This window comes from Phlebotomus papatasi, chromosome 1, assembly GCF_024763615.1.
Source record: "Phlebotomus papatasi isolate M1 chromosome 1, Ppap_2.1, whole genome shotgun sequence".
NCBI classification, from domain to species: Eukaryota; Metazoa; Arthropoda; class Insecta; order Diptera; family Psychodidae; genus Phlebotomus; species Phlebotomus papatasi.
Window position 1 is genome coordinate 90,474,878 of NC_077222.1, and position 15,398 is coordinate 90,490,275.

Below are 15,398 nucleotides of genomic sequence, written 5' to 3' on the forward strand. Positions count from 1 at the left end.
CCCTGGTGAAGACCGACTGAGCGGAATTATAGCGTTGTCGTAACTTGAAGTTAGCTGCAGTTATAGCACTCCTCAAAGTTACCACCCCAGCTAAACAATGATTGGTACCGTTGGCTTAGAAGAAGTCTTCGTCAGGACGGGCTTTCTCCCTCCAACTCCTCTAGGTTCAACAGTCCTACTACAATATATCTAAGCCTCAAGCCCGTGTTATCTTCATATTGAACTGAGCCAAGTTATGAACGATCAAATTCACAATCTAATCTTATAAAATCGGTTTGCACACCTAGATCAGTAAAATTTTATGAAATCAAAATTCGCATCCTTTTCTGTCTCATGAAGATTTATATAACACTATCCCATTCTATCAGACTCAAAATTAGGCTGAACTAAATTTAATTAGGTGTGATGTTATAAAGAAGAAGAAGAGTGCCAGAGAGTAGGATAGACATATCCAAATCTTTTAAGAAAGAAAAGAATATGAATTTCGACTTTATGAAATATTCGTGACGTTAAAGGTCCCAGAGAGCACAGTTAGCTGAAATACGCAGCGTTTTCAGCATTTTTTTGCTGAATCCATCAGCAAAAATATGCTGACCAGTCAGCAGTTCTCGAACAAAAAGTACTAACCAAATATATGGAAATGGCACTGTCCCGCAAGTGTCGCTTTAAAATTAAAATTTGATCTATACCATCTATATATTACCTAATAAATTTAGACAGAAAGGGATGAGCAGTAAAAATAAGTTAAAAAAAATAAAATTAAATTTGATCAGTAAAACATTTAAATTTTGGTCAGTAAAAGTTTTGAATCTCTATAGAGGAGGGTTTATTTGTATAATTAGCCTCCAATATGCTCACAGGTTAAGTGGAAAATTATTTATTTTCTCTTAGCCAAAAAATGCACGGTAATTTCACTCCTTGTAAAATTTTAAATTTAGTACTGATCAAATTTGATTTGTTCTGGCCAAATCCAATTTTTTACTACTCATTTGTACAGTTACATAAAATTATTTTTAAAATAACTGACATAAATTCCAGTTGCACACTCTCTTAAGTTATCTTTAATTTTGAAGTAACTCTAAGTATCTTTTTATACTGAAAACTTCAAAGTCTTCTTGTTTTTTGTGAAGTGTTATTAGTTTATTCAAAATTTTAATATGTTTCACATTAAATTATATCTTTAACATAGGCTTTGATTTAGTCACACTCTTAAGCCTCAAATAGACTCAGGTTAATCCACGAAAATATTATCCTGTAAAACTTGTCAGTAAAGATTTATACCTTTCATACACTTAAGGCTTAGATTTAGATCATCAATTTATAGGTCCTTTGTATGAATTTTCCTTTACCTAAATCTTTATTGCCAAATTTTTCAGAGTCTCGAAGATCAACCTATGTTTATTTAGACCCTAACAAGTTCAAATTTTCTTTAGTTTTAAAACAACTCATTAAGGTAATTTATGTTAAAAAAAAAAGAAAAAAATAGAGTGATTTGGTTTTATGAAGTGTCATAAGCTTTTTCAATTAGGTTTCGAGTTAGTCAAAGCCTAGCGAAGCTATAAACGGAAAGAATTTTTATTCAAGGGGCTGCCTGCTCAATTGTGCATACCATAACGTTTCCAAAGCTCTCAAACCCAAAAGTAATGGATTGAAGTACACAATGCAATTGGTCAAGGTCACGTGTTAAGTCAAGCAGGGCTTGTGATCTCTAATAGTTCAGTTGGTAGAGCATTCGTTTAGTTTCCTATCTCTACTCAGGAGAAGACTGGATGAACTTTGAGTGTTACGTGCTCTATTGACTATTCTCTGTACATAAATACAATTGATATTGAGCAAAAAGTAAGCAAATTCTCACAAAAAAAGGATTCATTTTAAAAATCACCTATTACGTATAGAATTTATACATTTTGTGTTATGCTTTCAAAATATTCTCTGAGATGCATCGATCGATATTTCTTGAGAATGTCGTTCGACATGTCGCTTGGTGTCGATCGACAAATGGTCGACACAAAAATAGAATTTTATTTGGCTGCCCGCAAGAAATAATCGAAGTCAATCGATGTCATGAAAAACGATAAAAACGTTTGAACGAAATGTTAACTGAATAAAAAGCGTAAACCAGGGGTGTGCAAGAACCGTTTGAAACCGAATAAACGTCAAAATAAACTTGCTCACAAGTTTCATTTGACGTTTGTTCGGTTTCAAACGGTTCTAGCATACCTCTGGCCTAAACCTTAAAGATCTTAGAGCTTTGCCATAAAAACGTTCAGGACTTTAAATAGGGGTTAAATTTTCAAGGGTTTTATTTTCTGTTGAATCATAAAAAGGCCATTTATAATTGCGATTTATACGCCACTATCGGCAATTAAGTGAACTTCTAATGTTTTAAAAACTTGTAAATATTCCAAATCCTCAAAATCAGTTAATCTTGAAACATAAGGATAAGTATGATTGGTATAGACTCCTTGTTAATAACGGCTGATCCTTTAATCCAAATCTTAGTAATTTACTAACTCTGATGGGAGCATTGTGTATGAATTTGATCAGAAATGCCTGATGAAAGTAAATGTGATAATTTAGTGTACCAATTGGTAAGCATTATGTCGCATTTTCCTTCATCTCAGCCTGGTTGAGGTCGTGATTGTTGCGTATCGAGCACAAGTGTATAGAATTTATCTAGTGGAAACGTTTGATCTTCTCCACAAGACGGCGAAAGTGCAAAAACGAATGAAGAGAAATCACGAAATTTGTATTTCATTTCATCTCCAAATTCGATATATTCCTTTCAGTATTGCCATTATTTTTATTATCATCGTTTTTTTCTCTCTCCTTTGCTCTTCTTTGGTTCATCCAAATCGACCTGAATATTTCTACCAAAGTTCAATCGATGGGCTTTTGGGGGGAGGTAAAAACCACGAAAATCGTCATATTGAGGAGATTTTTCGTCTCAATTTTATTTTGAGGATGGGATGGTTTGAGAGGGAGGTTCGTGTGCCTCTTCTTTGGGGGAGACCGCACATAACTAGTCTGGGTTTCAATTTAGGTGAATGGTGAGGGAGGGCTTCTTTTTGATTTCCAAACAGTCGCTCGTAGAGATGACAGAAGCAACTTTTGAATTTCCTCTCAATCTTTGCTTCAATTTTTGCTGCCTCCCACCTCCAACCACCCAGAAACTTCTACTCCTGGCTTCGTCAACTTTTTGGGGACAAGCTGAGGGATGGATGGCATTGTTCTGGAGAGTTTTCTTGGCTCCGTAGCAAAATTGTATACAAAATGGATTTTTTTTGAAAACCCAAAACACTCGAGGGCATCACCGTCGGAAGAGTTTTTTTTTCGTTCAATTGATCCTCCTTCCAAATTCCTCAGCACCTTCAACATCTCATTATCTCCTTTCATTTTCCCTCTCCTCCTCCTTTGTGGCTCAACATATTCACCACAAAGTCACTGACTGATAAGCCAGAGTTGGAGAAATTCTCAGGAAAATATCCAGAACCCCTCCGGTTTTCACATGATTCAAGAATTATTTAATATTGCATTGAGCTTATGGAATGCTGAATTAAAAATGAGGATTCTTGTTAACAATTTTCACGGAGTCAGCAGCCATTCTTCGCAATTAAAATTTCAATTTTGTCTATCGAACAAAATTGAATAGGGTTCTACCTGGGAAATTCATAAACTATTCAGTGGACTTATCAAAGTCTTTAACGTGGTTATTGAAAAATTTAAAAATCTTATCGGTTGTTCTTGACAGTTTTGACGAAAAAAAATAAGCAATCTCACAAAGTTTTTTGTGGATCTGGAAGGGTTTTTTGTAACGTATCTTTAAAATCGTTATATCAAACTTTTAATCTGTGCAAGCGAAAAGCATTTCCTAAAGATTTAAGAAGTTTTCACTCATTTGATATCACAGGAGCATAACATAAACCAAGTATCCGGAAGGGAGAACAAAGGTTTTGTTACTAAAACTCATCGTTTTGTTTAAAATTGATAGGGGAAAGTGCTCTCCTTTCGAACGTTCATGCCTTCGAATAATGTGAATTTCTTTTGTTTTTCGAATTGATGATAAACCAACTAATATTTAATAGAAATGTGTAAGTCTCTTAGGAAAACTAAAAGAAAATTCATATTATTCGAAGGCATGAGCGTTCGAAGGGAGAGTACTTTCCCCTATCCACTCATAAAGCTGAAAAACCCGGATTTGCAACTCTAAATTGACCGTTCTAAATCGGTAGGGGAGACTGGGGCAGATTAACCACAACCACTAAATAAAATTTTTCCTTGTCTATAATTTGTGAAAAATACGTTTGAATCAGACTGATAAGATGTAGGGGAAAGTGCTCTCCCTTCGAATATTCATGCCTTCGAATAATGTAAATTTTCTTTTATTTTTCCTAAGAGACTTACACATTTTTATTAAACATTTAGTTAGCTTATTATCAAATATTGATAATTATGTGATTGTGATAATTAAGTGTAGTTAAAATAGGATTAAGAAAAATAAAAGAAATTCACATTTAGAAGGCATGGACATTCGAAGGGAGAATATTGTCACCAAATATTGTTACGTGTGCTGAGGTAGTTCCAAGAACGGATCGGGGCACCACGGCTGGTCAGTATTGCACACCTATCCCCTCTATTTGTTAAAGTTCTATTTTGATGTCTTTAATGAAGGACAATAAAGCTCCAAGTTGGGGAATTTTGGCCGTGTCCCTTCTTGTAATACGTACTTTTGCATTCCTTATTAATCAAAAAAGTATTGCACAAAAGGATTTTTGTCAAACCTATCCTGAATTTTGAGTCAGCTCAAAAGAATATGAGTCTTCCAGCTCAAAATTTCATCCCGATGTTTTTGTTATAATATCGACAAGTATTTACAATCAAGCCAAATAGCTGTATTCAACTAAATTATAAAAAGGATTTTCTTGTGAAAATGACTTAACTCTAAGGAATTAAACAATTTTCACATTAATAAACCTTTCGTTTTCTCAACGTGAATTTTCGCAGCATTTCGAACAATGCCAACAGGCACCACCAAATTCACTTCGGCTTTTCTTTTAGCTCAGGCCTCCTTTAGGGATTTATTTCAGCTTTTAGTTGTTACAGCATGACCCATTGTTGAGCATATTTATTTAAAAAGACTCGCTTATTCGGACCTGAAACGGTCTTCAGACTGGAGGTTTAGTTCAGTTTCCGAAGATATCGTAAACCAAAATGGCAGCCAATTGTTTTGGATTTTCAAAATCTAATGGATCATTTGTCCTTAATAATTCAACTCTGTCAAAATTTATAAATCTTGCCTAACTAGAAATTAGAGAAGTTAAACCATATGGCTATAGGCTTAACTTCTTATATAGCAATATGGCTAAAGCGGTCTTCCGACTAGAGGTTCAGCCCAGTTCCCGACGTTCACAAAATTGCTGAAAAATTAGAGAAGTTAAACCATATGGCTAAATCTTAGATCTGAAGCCCGTATAAGCCTTAGGTCTGAATCTGAAGCTCGTATAACCCTGCAACATCACAGTGAGTCCTGCAAGAATCGTCCAATAATCCGCTTCCAACTGACCCCTCGCGTGAGAAAAACCCCAAGAATACTTTTATAAATTGAAATTTTTCTTACCTCTTTTTCAGAAGTGTTGTACAGCACTTTAAAAAAATAGTTTATCATAGGGTAAGTGTGCCAAATTACGGCATAGTTGCATGCAAGCGCCAAAGTCGCAAGTTTGAAATGTAATATCTTTAATAGAAATTGATTTTTTTCATTCCTTCTCCTTTAGGAGTGTTGTTATTTACTTTAAAATCGTTCTTAACACATTTTAAAATGAATAAAAATGTAGACATAGCTTTGGTGCCCTATTTCGGCCACTTTCATTCTCATAGTTCCTTGCCCTTCGGAAATTCTTCCAATATCTTTTTCACGTCATCTCGTTTGTCGTAGCTACATTTTTTTGTTATTCTTTTGCATTGTATAATCTCTAGAGTATGAATAACTAAAAAATTATGGAAATTCGAGGAACAAAAAAGGTGGCCGGAATTGCAAGCTGGCCGGAATTTGGCACACCTACCCTATATATTTTCTCCAGAATATTGAATATATTGAGCAGGAAATGTAATATCCTCTGTCTTGTATGAAATATCTTGCGCCTTTAGAGCTGCTTTTGTTAGAACAGACGATGCTCTTCTGTTTCTTTGAGCATTGTACCAGGTAAAAAGCTCATGAAATCTTAAAGAATAGAACAAAGTAGATGACATTAGAAACATGTTCTCATCGATCGATGAACTGATAGCAGAATATTTGCTTTTATATGAAAAACGTGATCCATCTGCGGAACTTTTGTCTAGATCAAGCGCCTAGCAAGTTGGCCTTTTTATATGGAGCTATTTGAAACCAATTCCTAAATTGATCTCGGACTCAGCTCACAGTGCTCCAAGGAAAAATTTATTTAAACAAAAATTTAGTATATTTATCCCTCAATACGGAAAGGTATCTTAGAATACGGAAAAACTTCTCACTTTTTAAATATTTAGCATAATGATCACGAGTGCAGAGAAATTCTCATACGCATTTGTATGTGAAAGTAAGAAATTGGCTTCAACTTTGAAGGCCACTGGCCGGGGACTAGGTCTAGATATAATTCAAGAACTCATCACTATAAAGCGGGTAAGGGCCTTGACAGATCTGAGGATTAGCCGAGAGAGGGCCTAGTGTAATTATATTAGAAATAATGGTCAAACTACATTTCTATCATTTTCCACTAAGTCGTCTCTCGGCTAAAGTCTTAAGTGTGTCTAGGGCATAAGAGGAGAGATTAAAGAAGAACATCTATCTGGAATAATGTTTATTTTTCTGGAGGGTCGCCGAAGATCGGATGCTGATATCTTTTACCGTTTAAGCTACAGATCGGTTCGAACAATAAATTCAACAATTTTTCCGTTGATGCAGATCGATTAATTAAATAAAACGCATTGTACTCAACCTACAATCGCCACAGAACATGAGACATTAGTTGAATTGCCAATAGATGGTGTTGATATCACCCTCAACGCTAAGAGCTACTCCTCTTCCTTATAATTCTCTAATAAAACATCTGCTTTATGGGAGCTATAAAATCACCCTAAAAGGCAATTGGGGCTTAATTTAATTTTAGAAATAAAAAAAAGTCCCAAACGATACCCTTTCAATATTGACCAGAATAACCAATTAAAATTCACCCCAATTTTGTGTGTGCACATGGCCTGAAAATTATTCAACCCAATCCAATGGAAAGCCAAAAAGGAAGTCTTTCCTCAAATCTGTGATATCTGTCAATGTGGTTTTCTCCATGGACTCAAGGCGTGATTTAATTTCTCTACAATTGCTCCCTAATGATTTTCGGATAGTTCAGAGAAGTGTCCGAAAGTGACGATGGGGACGGGGGGAACCTTTGACTTAATGGATTGCCTAAGAGAGAGAGGTGAATCTCTGAGCCCCTGAGAAGAGTATCTCCTTTCATGCCCAGAAAACTATTCCACTTTGCTAAATTAAAGTCGACAAAATGGATTGCAATTAGAGAAAGAAGGGGATGGCATTTGTGTTGTGAATTATTTATTCCTATATTAATTGAATTTTGGGGGTATATTGGAAATAATTAGTGAATAATTCAGCAAAAACTTGGAAGTTTTCCATTGCCTCCGGAGGCATTGCGCTTTTCCAAAGAAATATTTCTCTATAAAAGGCACAGTATATAATTTTGTGAGGAAAAAGATATCTATAAAGAGAGAACCGTGAAACTTTTTGCTGGACTTGTGCACAAATAAATTCAATTTTAATGAAATTCCTCTTATGGGAAAAATAATATTGGCCTTGGAGGAAAATTCGAAAAGAAAAGCGTAATATAATGTGAATAATATTTTTGGGAGAGGAATAATCGAAAAACTTCAAAGCTTTATTGAATAATTTGGTCCAACAGAGAAATTTATATGAAAGTTTTTCCACAATTTAGCAAATACTATCATTCTGCTGAATTTTCCGAGAATGCAAGAAGTGGGAGCAAATAGAACGTTCAAAAATCCATCATAGAGCAAAAATTGATTGCGCTACTGACATTTTGAACAAAAAGACTTGAGTGTCAATTAAAGTTTTGTGGTAGTTTTAAATCAATAAAACCCTCTCTAATCCAACCCATTTTCTCCCATATAATCGCCTTTTTCATCACCCCAAAGCCTATAGTTTGGAACTTTTTTTTTATTTTTGGGGGGAAAATGAATAAAATGAACCTTCCGGTGAAATGTCTGCCTTACTTTTCCCATTCAGCGCGCCAATTGGAACAGCCCTCACGTTCATCGATAGTCGATTGAGTGGGAAAATTTCTCGCCAAATGTTGAAAGGATTAAATTGCGAGCGCAAACACCACGGAGAATTATTACGGGGAAAGACTGGGTTTTAAATTAGGTCTCTATGATGAAGATTCAAAAGGATTTCCCATCAGCGTGGTGTAACTTTCAATTGGAAAATTGGATAGCTCTTCCCGCTATCCCTGATACATTCATTTTCGCGTAATATTTAATCTCGGATTCATGACAATTTGTAACATTTTCTGCTATTTTAATAACTTACATCAAATGAAAGCTTTTTCTAGGTTAAATTCAACATAACACTATATTTAAAATACCATCGGTTTGCTGAATGAGATTCATCTCAGGATACCACTTTAATTAAATTTTATGTAGATTATATTGGTACACTGTAAATTCCGGACAAATCTTTACAAATTTCAGAGTATTCTCTCTTCAAAAGTTATTAAACTAAGTTTTTTATAGGGTTAGATCCATCATAACCTCAAAGTTCCATTATTTAAATTTGAGGTTATATCCACAATAACCTCTCCAGACATTCACAATACTTTAGACAATTATAAATCTCTAAAAGCTATAAAACTTTAATCAATGAAACGTATTCTGAATTCTGACCATGAAATAGGTTAGAGGTCAAGCCAAAATGAAAACTTGTCTTTTGAAGTTGTAAAATATTGTCCAATTTCAATTATTAACTCTATTTGCGTTTCTTTTATCACAAAGTGTCTTATTATGACAAGGCTCAATACCTTTTGAAGATAGGAGAAAAAAACCACTTTCAAAGGTACCCCAATTCAAAGGTGCCCCACTTCTCCCTATGGCTTAACTTCTAATTTCTTATGAGCAAGGATTTTTCTTTGAAAATCTTAACTTAGGAATGAATAGTAAGTGTAAATGACTCATTATTTTTTGAAAGAACCAATAAAATTGGATAATAAGGTAAAGTGCCCTCGAGTCGACCGGTTCCTCGACTCGACCGGTGGTCAATTTTTGAATGTTTGATGGTGAATTTCTATAAAATTGTCACTGATTCGTATTTATTCTATTTATTTATGGAATAATTGACCTATTAATGTTAGATCATACGCCAAATATTAGTGTAAATATAAATAAATTGGATAAATGAGACGCTCAGAGCAGAAGTGGACTCTTTTAATAGGGAAATACATACGAATTAGACCACTTCTGCTCTGAGCGTCTCAAATAACTCTACCGCTCGAATTAAGGAACCGGTCGACTTGAGGGTACTTTACCTTATTTAGGATTTTGAGATTTTCTGGAACAAGGCTAATGCAGCTAAACCTCTTCTAGTCTGAAGATTACCTTACAGACATAGGGGGAAGTGGGGAACCTTTGAAATGGGTTACGTTTGAAAATGGACTTTTTCCTCCAATTTTTAAAAGGAATTAATGTTTATCATAATGTTATTTAGCTTCACAATGGGTTTGTAAAGCCAAATAATATCACGGTAAGGTTCGTAAGGTTCAGTTCCGCTTAAAAATAGGAGAAAAAGTCCATTTTTAAAGCTACCCCAATTGAAAGGTGCACCACTTCCACCTAGGTTTGATCCAGCTTAAGATTTTTAAATATTAAAAAACAAAGAACATTATTGGATTTTCAAAATCTAATCTAATCTAATAATAAATTATTTGGCCTTTGTATTCAATCCCAAGTCGACATTTAAGGATCTAAATATCAGGTATGAATTCCCAAATGCCCGCACACAGAGAAATTTTAGTGGAATGACAACTCCAATTGGTGTTGCCGGACACACCAACCTCAACCCCAAAATCAACTAACCCTAATTCGGTGTTCAGATTACACCAATTGGTGCCAAAATGGCAACCAACACCGGCATTGGGTTTCTGACTACACCAATTTCACACCAATTATTAACACCAAATTTAGCGTTGTTGGAACACCATTCTGGATTTTGTATCACACCATCTCAATAAAATATGGGTGTTCCTTTTGCACCAATAAAAGTGTGAATATTCCACCACTTTTTTTTAAATATAACGATTTTTTTTAAAATGCTGCCATATTGAAATAAAATAAATGAAACATGAATTTTTGATATCTCTAATAAATATTTTTATTAGAAGATTTTTGAACAGTTATACATTAAATGTAATAGTATAACATTATTTTTTTTGATTTTATATTTTTTAATCACATATTTTTTCTGAAGTTTTTGCAGTCCACAATTTTTTTTCTATAATATTTTGATTTTCTGATACAACTGTGATGATATTTTTAATCTTCTTACATAATTTACATTAAATATAATAAAATATATAACATACTTTTTTAATAATATTTTTTACTCGACTTTTTTGTGTGCTAAAGTTTTACTAACATGATATTTTTTATAATTTACCCAGATTGGTGAGGTTCTATTCCTCTTCAGAAATTTTTAACCGGGACAAATACTGAGAAATCTTTTTCAACTCACTAAAGGCTTAGAATCAGCATACAACTCCTCAAATTCAGAATTAATCTAGTAATAAAGGGAATATAAAATAATTTTAATTAAGTAAATTTTTAATAAACTGAATTTTAAAATACGGTGATAATATTTTGCAAGATATATATTAAAAGAATATTTACCAATTTGTGAGCGTATCAAGTGGACAAAGTCGAACATTCATCTTTTAATTCAGCAAGAGTGCACCTCTTGTCCACTTGTTTCCACCAGCTGGATATTTTTTCTCATCTGAAATATATAAAAAGTATAGTAAGAGTAGGACAGACAAATATGCAAAGCTTTTGAGAGAGAAAGAAGAGAATTTTGATTTCATGAAATTTTCCTAATCTAAAAGGTGTACCGGAGCCATAAAAGAAAAAGGAATTGCGGGGCAATCATATTCCAGATAGACCCCTAATAAAAAAAAAGAAATTTGGTTAACTATAATTACGGTTTCAAATTACATACCTTGACAAAAATCTCCACGACCCCAAAGGAATATGCGGTTAAAATGGTAAAAATCTCGTCTTTTTTTTATTTTATTGATGATGATGCTTGCACTTTTCCTGAGACATCTTCCGAACTGCCCTTTTAAGACTTCTGCCTTTAAATTCGCCATTCGCCCAGTTTGGCTTGAAATTTTTCAAAAGAAATGTCAGTAAGAATGCATTAACACAATTTTGAAAAAATAAATGGGATTTTTTAAATCTACTGAGCGGTAATTTCCTGATATAGATATTCAAAGGGCAAGCTTACCAAGAAATCTCTGTACAGTTTCCACTGGAAAACCTCATTGAAACATAAAAAAAACACTTCTACGACCAAAATATTATTCAAATTATTGGTAAATGAAATTACTTTCCAAAAATGCATTAATTAACACAATTTATACTCGAGGTAAAGTACAGAAATTTGCGTAAACATTACTTCTGCACTCTTCACTGGTCAATTTGGTACTGCTGCAGCGGGGAGGGAAAATAGCACACGAAGGATAGTGAAGAACACCGGTTGGCGTTATGACAGCACCATTATAGAGAATTACTGGTGTTAATGTTGCATCATTTTACACATTTTGGTGGCGGAGTTAATGCAACACCGCCTATGTATTTCATACAACACCTTCGATTCAAAACTTGGTGTGAATTTGATGTGAACGATACAACGGTTGGTGTTCCAGCAACTCCAACACCAAATTTAACCCCAAATTCAACACCGCTTTCTCAAAATCATTTCTCTGTGTGCGAACTTGAGAGAGTCTAGTGTAAATGAATTGAATTCTAATCTCCCAAAAACAGAAGAGATAGAAGAGATCTAGGTACAGGTTGCAAGTTATTTAATTATTTTACCAATTCAACCTAGAAGAACGGATTTATCAACTGAATGGTATCACGTTTGGGCTCATTGGAAATGTCTTGGAATTTCCCATAAATCTGAATCGGTTCCAAACGGTTCTGAACCAGTAATGAACCGGTTCATAACCGAAAACTAATTTTTATCTGAAAATCAATTATATCACATCTGAGGTGTATTTTGGACAATGTTTTAAGTGGTTTATAAATCCATTAAAATCAGGTCGTGAACCGGCAATAAACTAAACTGTTTCTGAACAGATAACTAATTTTTGCCCGAAAATTAATTTTATTACTCTTAAAATTATTTTATGGGATCTTTCGAGTTTTTTTTACGAATCGGTTTAAATCGGTTAAGAACAGGTAAATGGTAAATGATGCGAAAGTACTTTTGAGGGATAGCATTAACCCACGAATTCGAGCACTTCACAAAGCCTGGAACGCTTTACTACCTCTTTTTGCTAATTTCCCTTAAGAAATTATATTGGGTAATTGCTCAACCATCAGGAGCAGTTTTTACTATTTTCCAGAGACGTTGTTGGTGAAGGGTGTCTGAATCTTTTCATTTTTCATTACCAGAATTCTGATCGTCTTGGATCTCGGATTTAATGACACACTCTTAGAAAAGTTTACAGAACATTATTAAGGAAAATTACAAAAGTTATGAAGCCATTCAGATCATCGCATTGGATTGAGATTTACTTTAATTTTGTCAATTTTTGTAGCAAATCCGAAACGATCCCACGCATTGGGTTGCTCAAATTGGAATAGAAGTGAATTTTACAGAGAGAGATGCAAGAACTTTCGTTCTATAGGGCATTCAATAAGTAAAGTGTAGCAAATTAAGTCCCGGCATGTTTCGCAATTGTACACAAGCTTAGATTATTCTTTTCCTTGACTTAGTACAGGCTAATCAGTGTCTTTTAATTCTGATTGTCTTCTGGAAAGTTTGTCATTCAGGATCGTTCTACATACTCCATACTTTGAGGAAGTTTTCGAGGGGGTTCGCTTACCATAGTGACATTCAGAACATTTTTATATAAGACTGTGAGATTTTGAGAAATTATTGTTTTCAGATTAGGACCCTAATACAGTGATTGAGTAAATTTGGTGAATAATTATCTTAAAAAGTTGAAGAAGAAATTAATTCAGCAGATCACATATAAACAAACGCATGATATATTTTGCAAAAGATAAATGGTAAAACTTATTTAGTAATTTTTAAACATTTATTTTACCTTGATGACTAATCAGTTCTGCAAACTGGACGATCCAAAATGCATGGTCGATGTGCTTCTCATAGGTCCTAGATCCCCAGGCACACTCACGACATAAACCGCAGACGACTTAACGTAATTATAATCAAAATATTGATTTAACTACATTCAAATCAGTTTCCCACAAACTAAGCTGTTTCTCGACTTAAGCCGGAAGACGGATTAGTTAGAAACTGATGGAAAGATAATCTGATCATTATTTTAATTATAATAACATTAAGCCTTCTTTTGGCTTAAGTCGTACGTGTGTCCAGGGCATTACCTTATTTGAGGTTATGTTTAACATAACCACAATTTCCTTAATAACCTCTTTACAAAGTAAGGGCCTAGACAGACCTGAGGATTAGCCGAGAGGCGGCTTAGCATAATTATATTCGAAATAATGGTTAGACTTAATTTCCATCATTTTCCACTAAGTCGTTTCTCGGCTTAAATCGTAAGTGTGTCTAGGGCATAAGACATTAAGGCTTAATATATTTTAAATGAAAATTGATAGAGGTATTTTCCTCTAAAAATATCCTGTGTAAGGGTATTCCTCAACCATATTTACGTGTAATTTTAACTCTTAATTATCCAAACGACCATTTTCAAAGCCAAAAGCACAAAATATGGTATTATTTACTTTAGAACAAAATGTCTTTTCTTATAATTGTCTCTAAAAGTTTTTACGGCACGTGCTGTAAAAGTTATGTTGCTCTCAAAAGGGTTTTCCTTCATAGAAATTTTCGTAGAAAATTCCATTTTTCTTGAGAAGAGAGTTTGTGAAACCCTTTTCTCAGAAAGTTAAAATTTACAAAACTAAAAAGCATTATTGTGTTTATGCAACAAATGAAAATGAAAATTTCTTTTTTTTTTTGAGAGGAGAAGAGAATCTCTTTTGGGAGGAGAAAACTGCCCTTTTTGAAAGCTTTAATATGCTAAGGACGAGGAGAGCAAAATCTTTGGCAAAGTCCTCAAGCGGAAAATGGAATTCCTGGTCTTGAGATTATATTCCCTCTAAATATATCGTGAATTTTCCTCTCACCCATTCCACTTTTCTGCTCTGCAAATTCTTCCATTAGCAAGGAATTATTATTTCTTGTGAAAATAGAGAAAAATCCCAGCTCAATCAATCTTTTTTTCTGTTACTGGTGAGAGCGCATATAGGGAAAGTTGCTGAAGAAAAATTGCCATACATTTTGGCAGCAATTTTTCACTCATGACTTGTGTTGATACAGAGAATTGAATGAATGAATGAAGCAAAAAAAATAAATAGAGAATAAAAAAACATGTAAAAGAAACCCACAAATCTAATGAAGCAATTTAGTGTGGATAATTTTCTTTTCACAGGACAAAAAGAAAGCTGAAAATGAATCATTTGTAGAGGGAAATCCATTCCACAATTAAGAAAAAAAAATACCTTGAAGAAATAATTGTTGATAAAAGGACGATAATTTAGTGATAGATTGTTTTTAATAATAGTTTATTGCACAGAAAAAGAAATTTAATTTTCTTCTTCTCCTTTTTTTCCTATTTATTAACCTATGATTTACTCCATGAAAGAGAAATTGTAATATATTTAGTAAATAAATTAACAATAAGTAAAAAAGAAAAACAAAAATCAATTAAGTGTGAGTTGTATTGTAAAAAGAAAAAAAACTATTTAAGTGAGAAATGAATGATTTTTAGGAAGAAAAAAACAATATAAAATTATTTTTTTGCCCATTTGAAGTGAGAAAATAATATTGATGTTTGTTGTAAAAGAAAAAAAAGTGATTTTAAATCATAATGTTGCCAAATTCCCTGGTGGAATTCCTGTGTGTAAATAAAATAGGACATTAATAAGAGATAAAGAAGAAATAGGAAGAGAAACCAAAAAAAAAATTGTTGAGAACAAAGAATATTGTACAGATGAGAATAAAAGACGTCTTTTTGTTTTATCCTTAACTCCAAGATGACAAAACAGCCACAAGGATCTTTGGGGGAGGGAGGAGT

General features: G+C 33.6%; 1 protein-coding gene across 1 annotated transcript in view; it reads left to right on the plus strand.

Annotated features, from left to right (window-relative positions):
- LOC129809663 (5-hydroxytryptamine receptor-like) overlaps positions 1 to 15,360 on the plus strand; it is a 161,613-nt gene extending 146,253 nt beyond the window's left edge. The window contains exon 6 of the mRNA XM_055859681.1: positions 14,754 to 15,360. Within this exon, the coding sequence (XP_055715656.1) occupies positions 14,754 to 14,787 (34 nt within the window). The 3' untranslated portion in view covers positions 14,788 to 15,360. The remainder of the gene's footprint in view (positions 1 to 14,753) is intronic.
- The last annotated feature ends 38 nt before the right edge of the window (positions 15,361 to 15,398 follow it).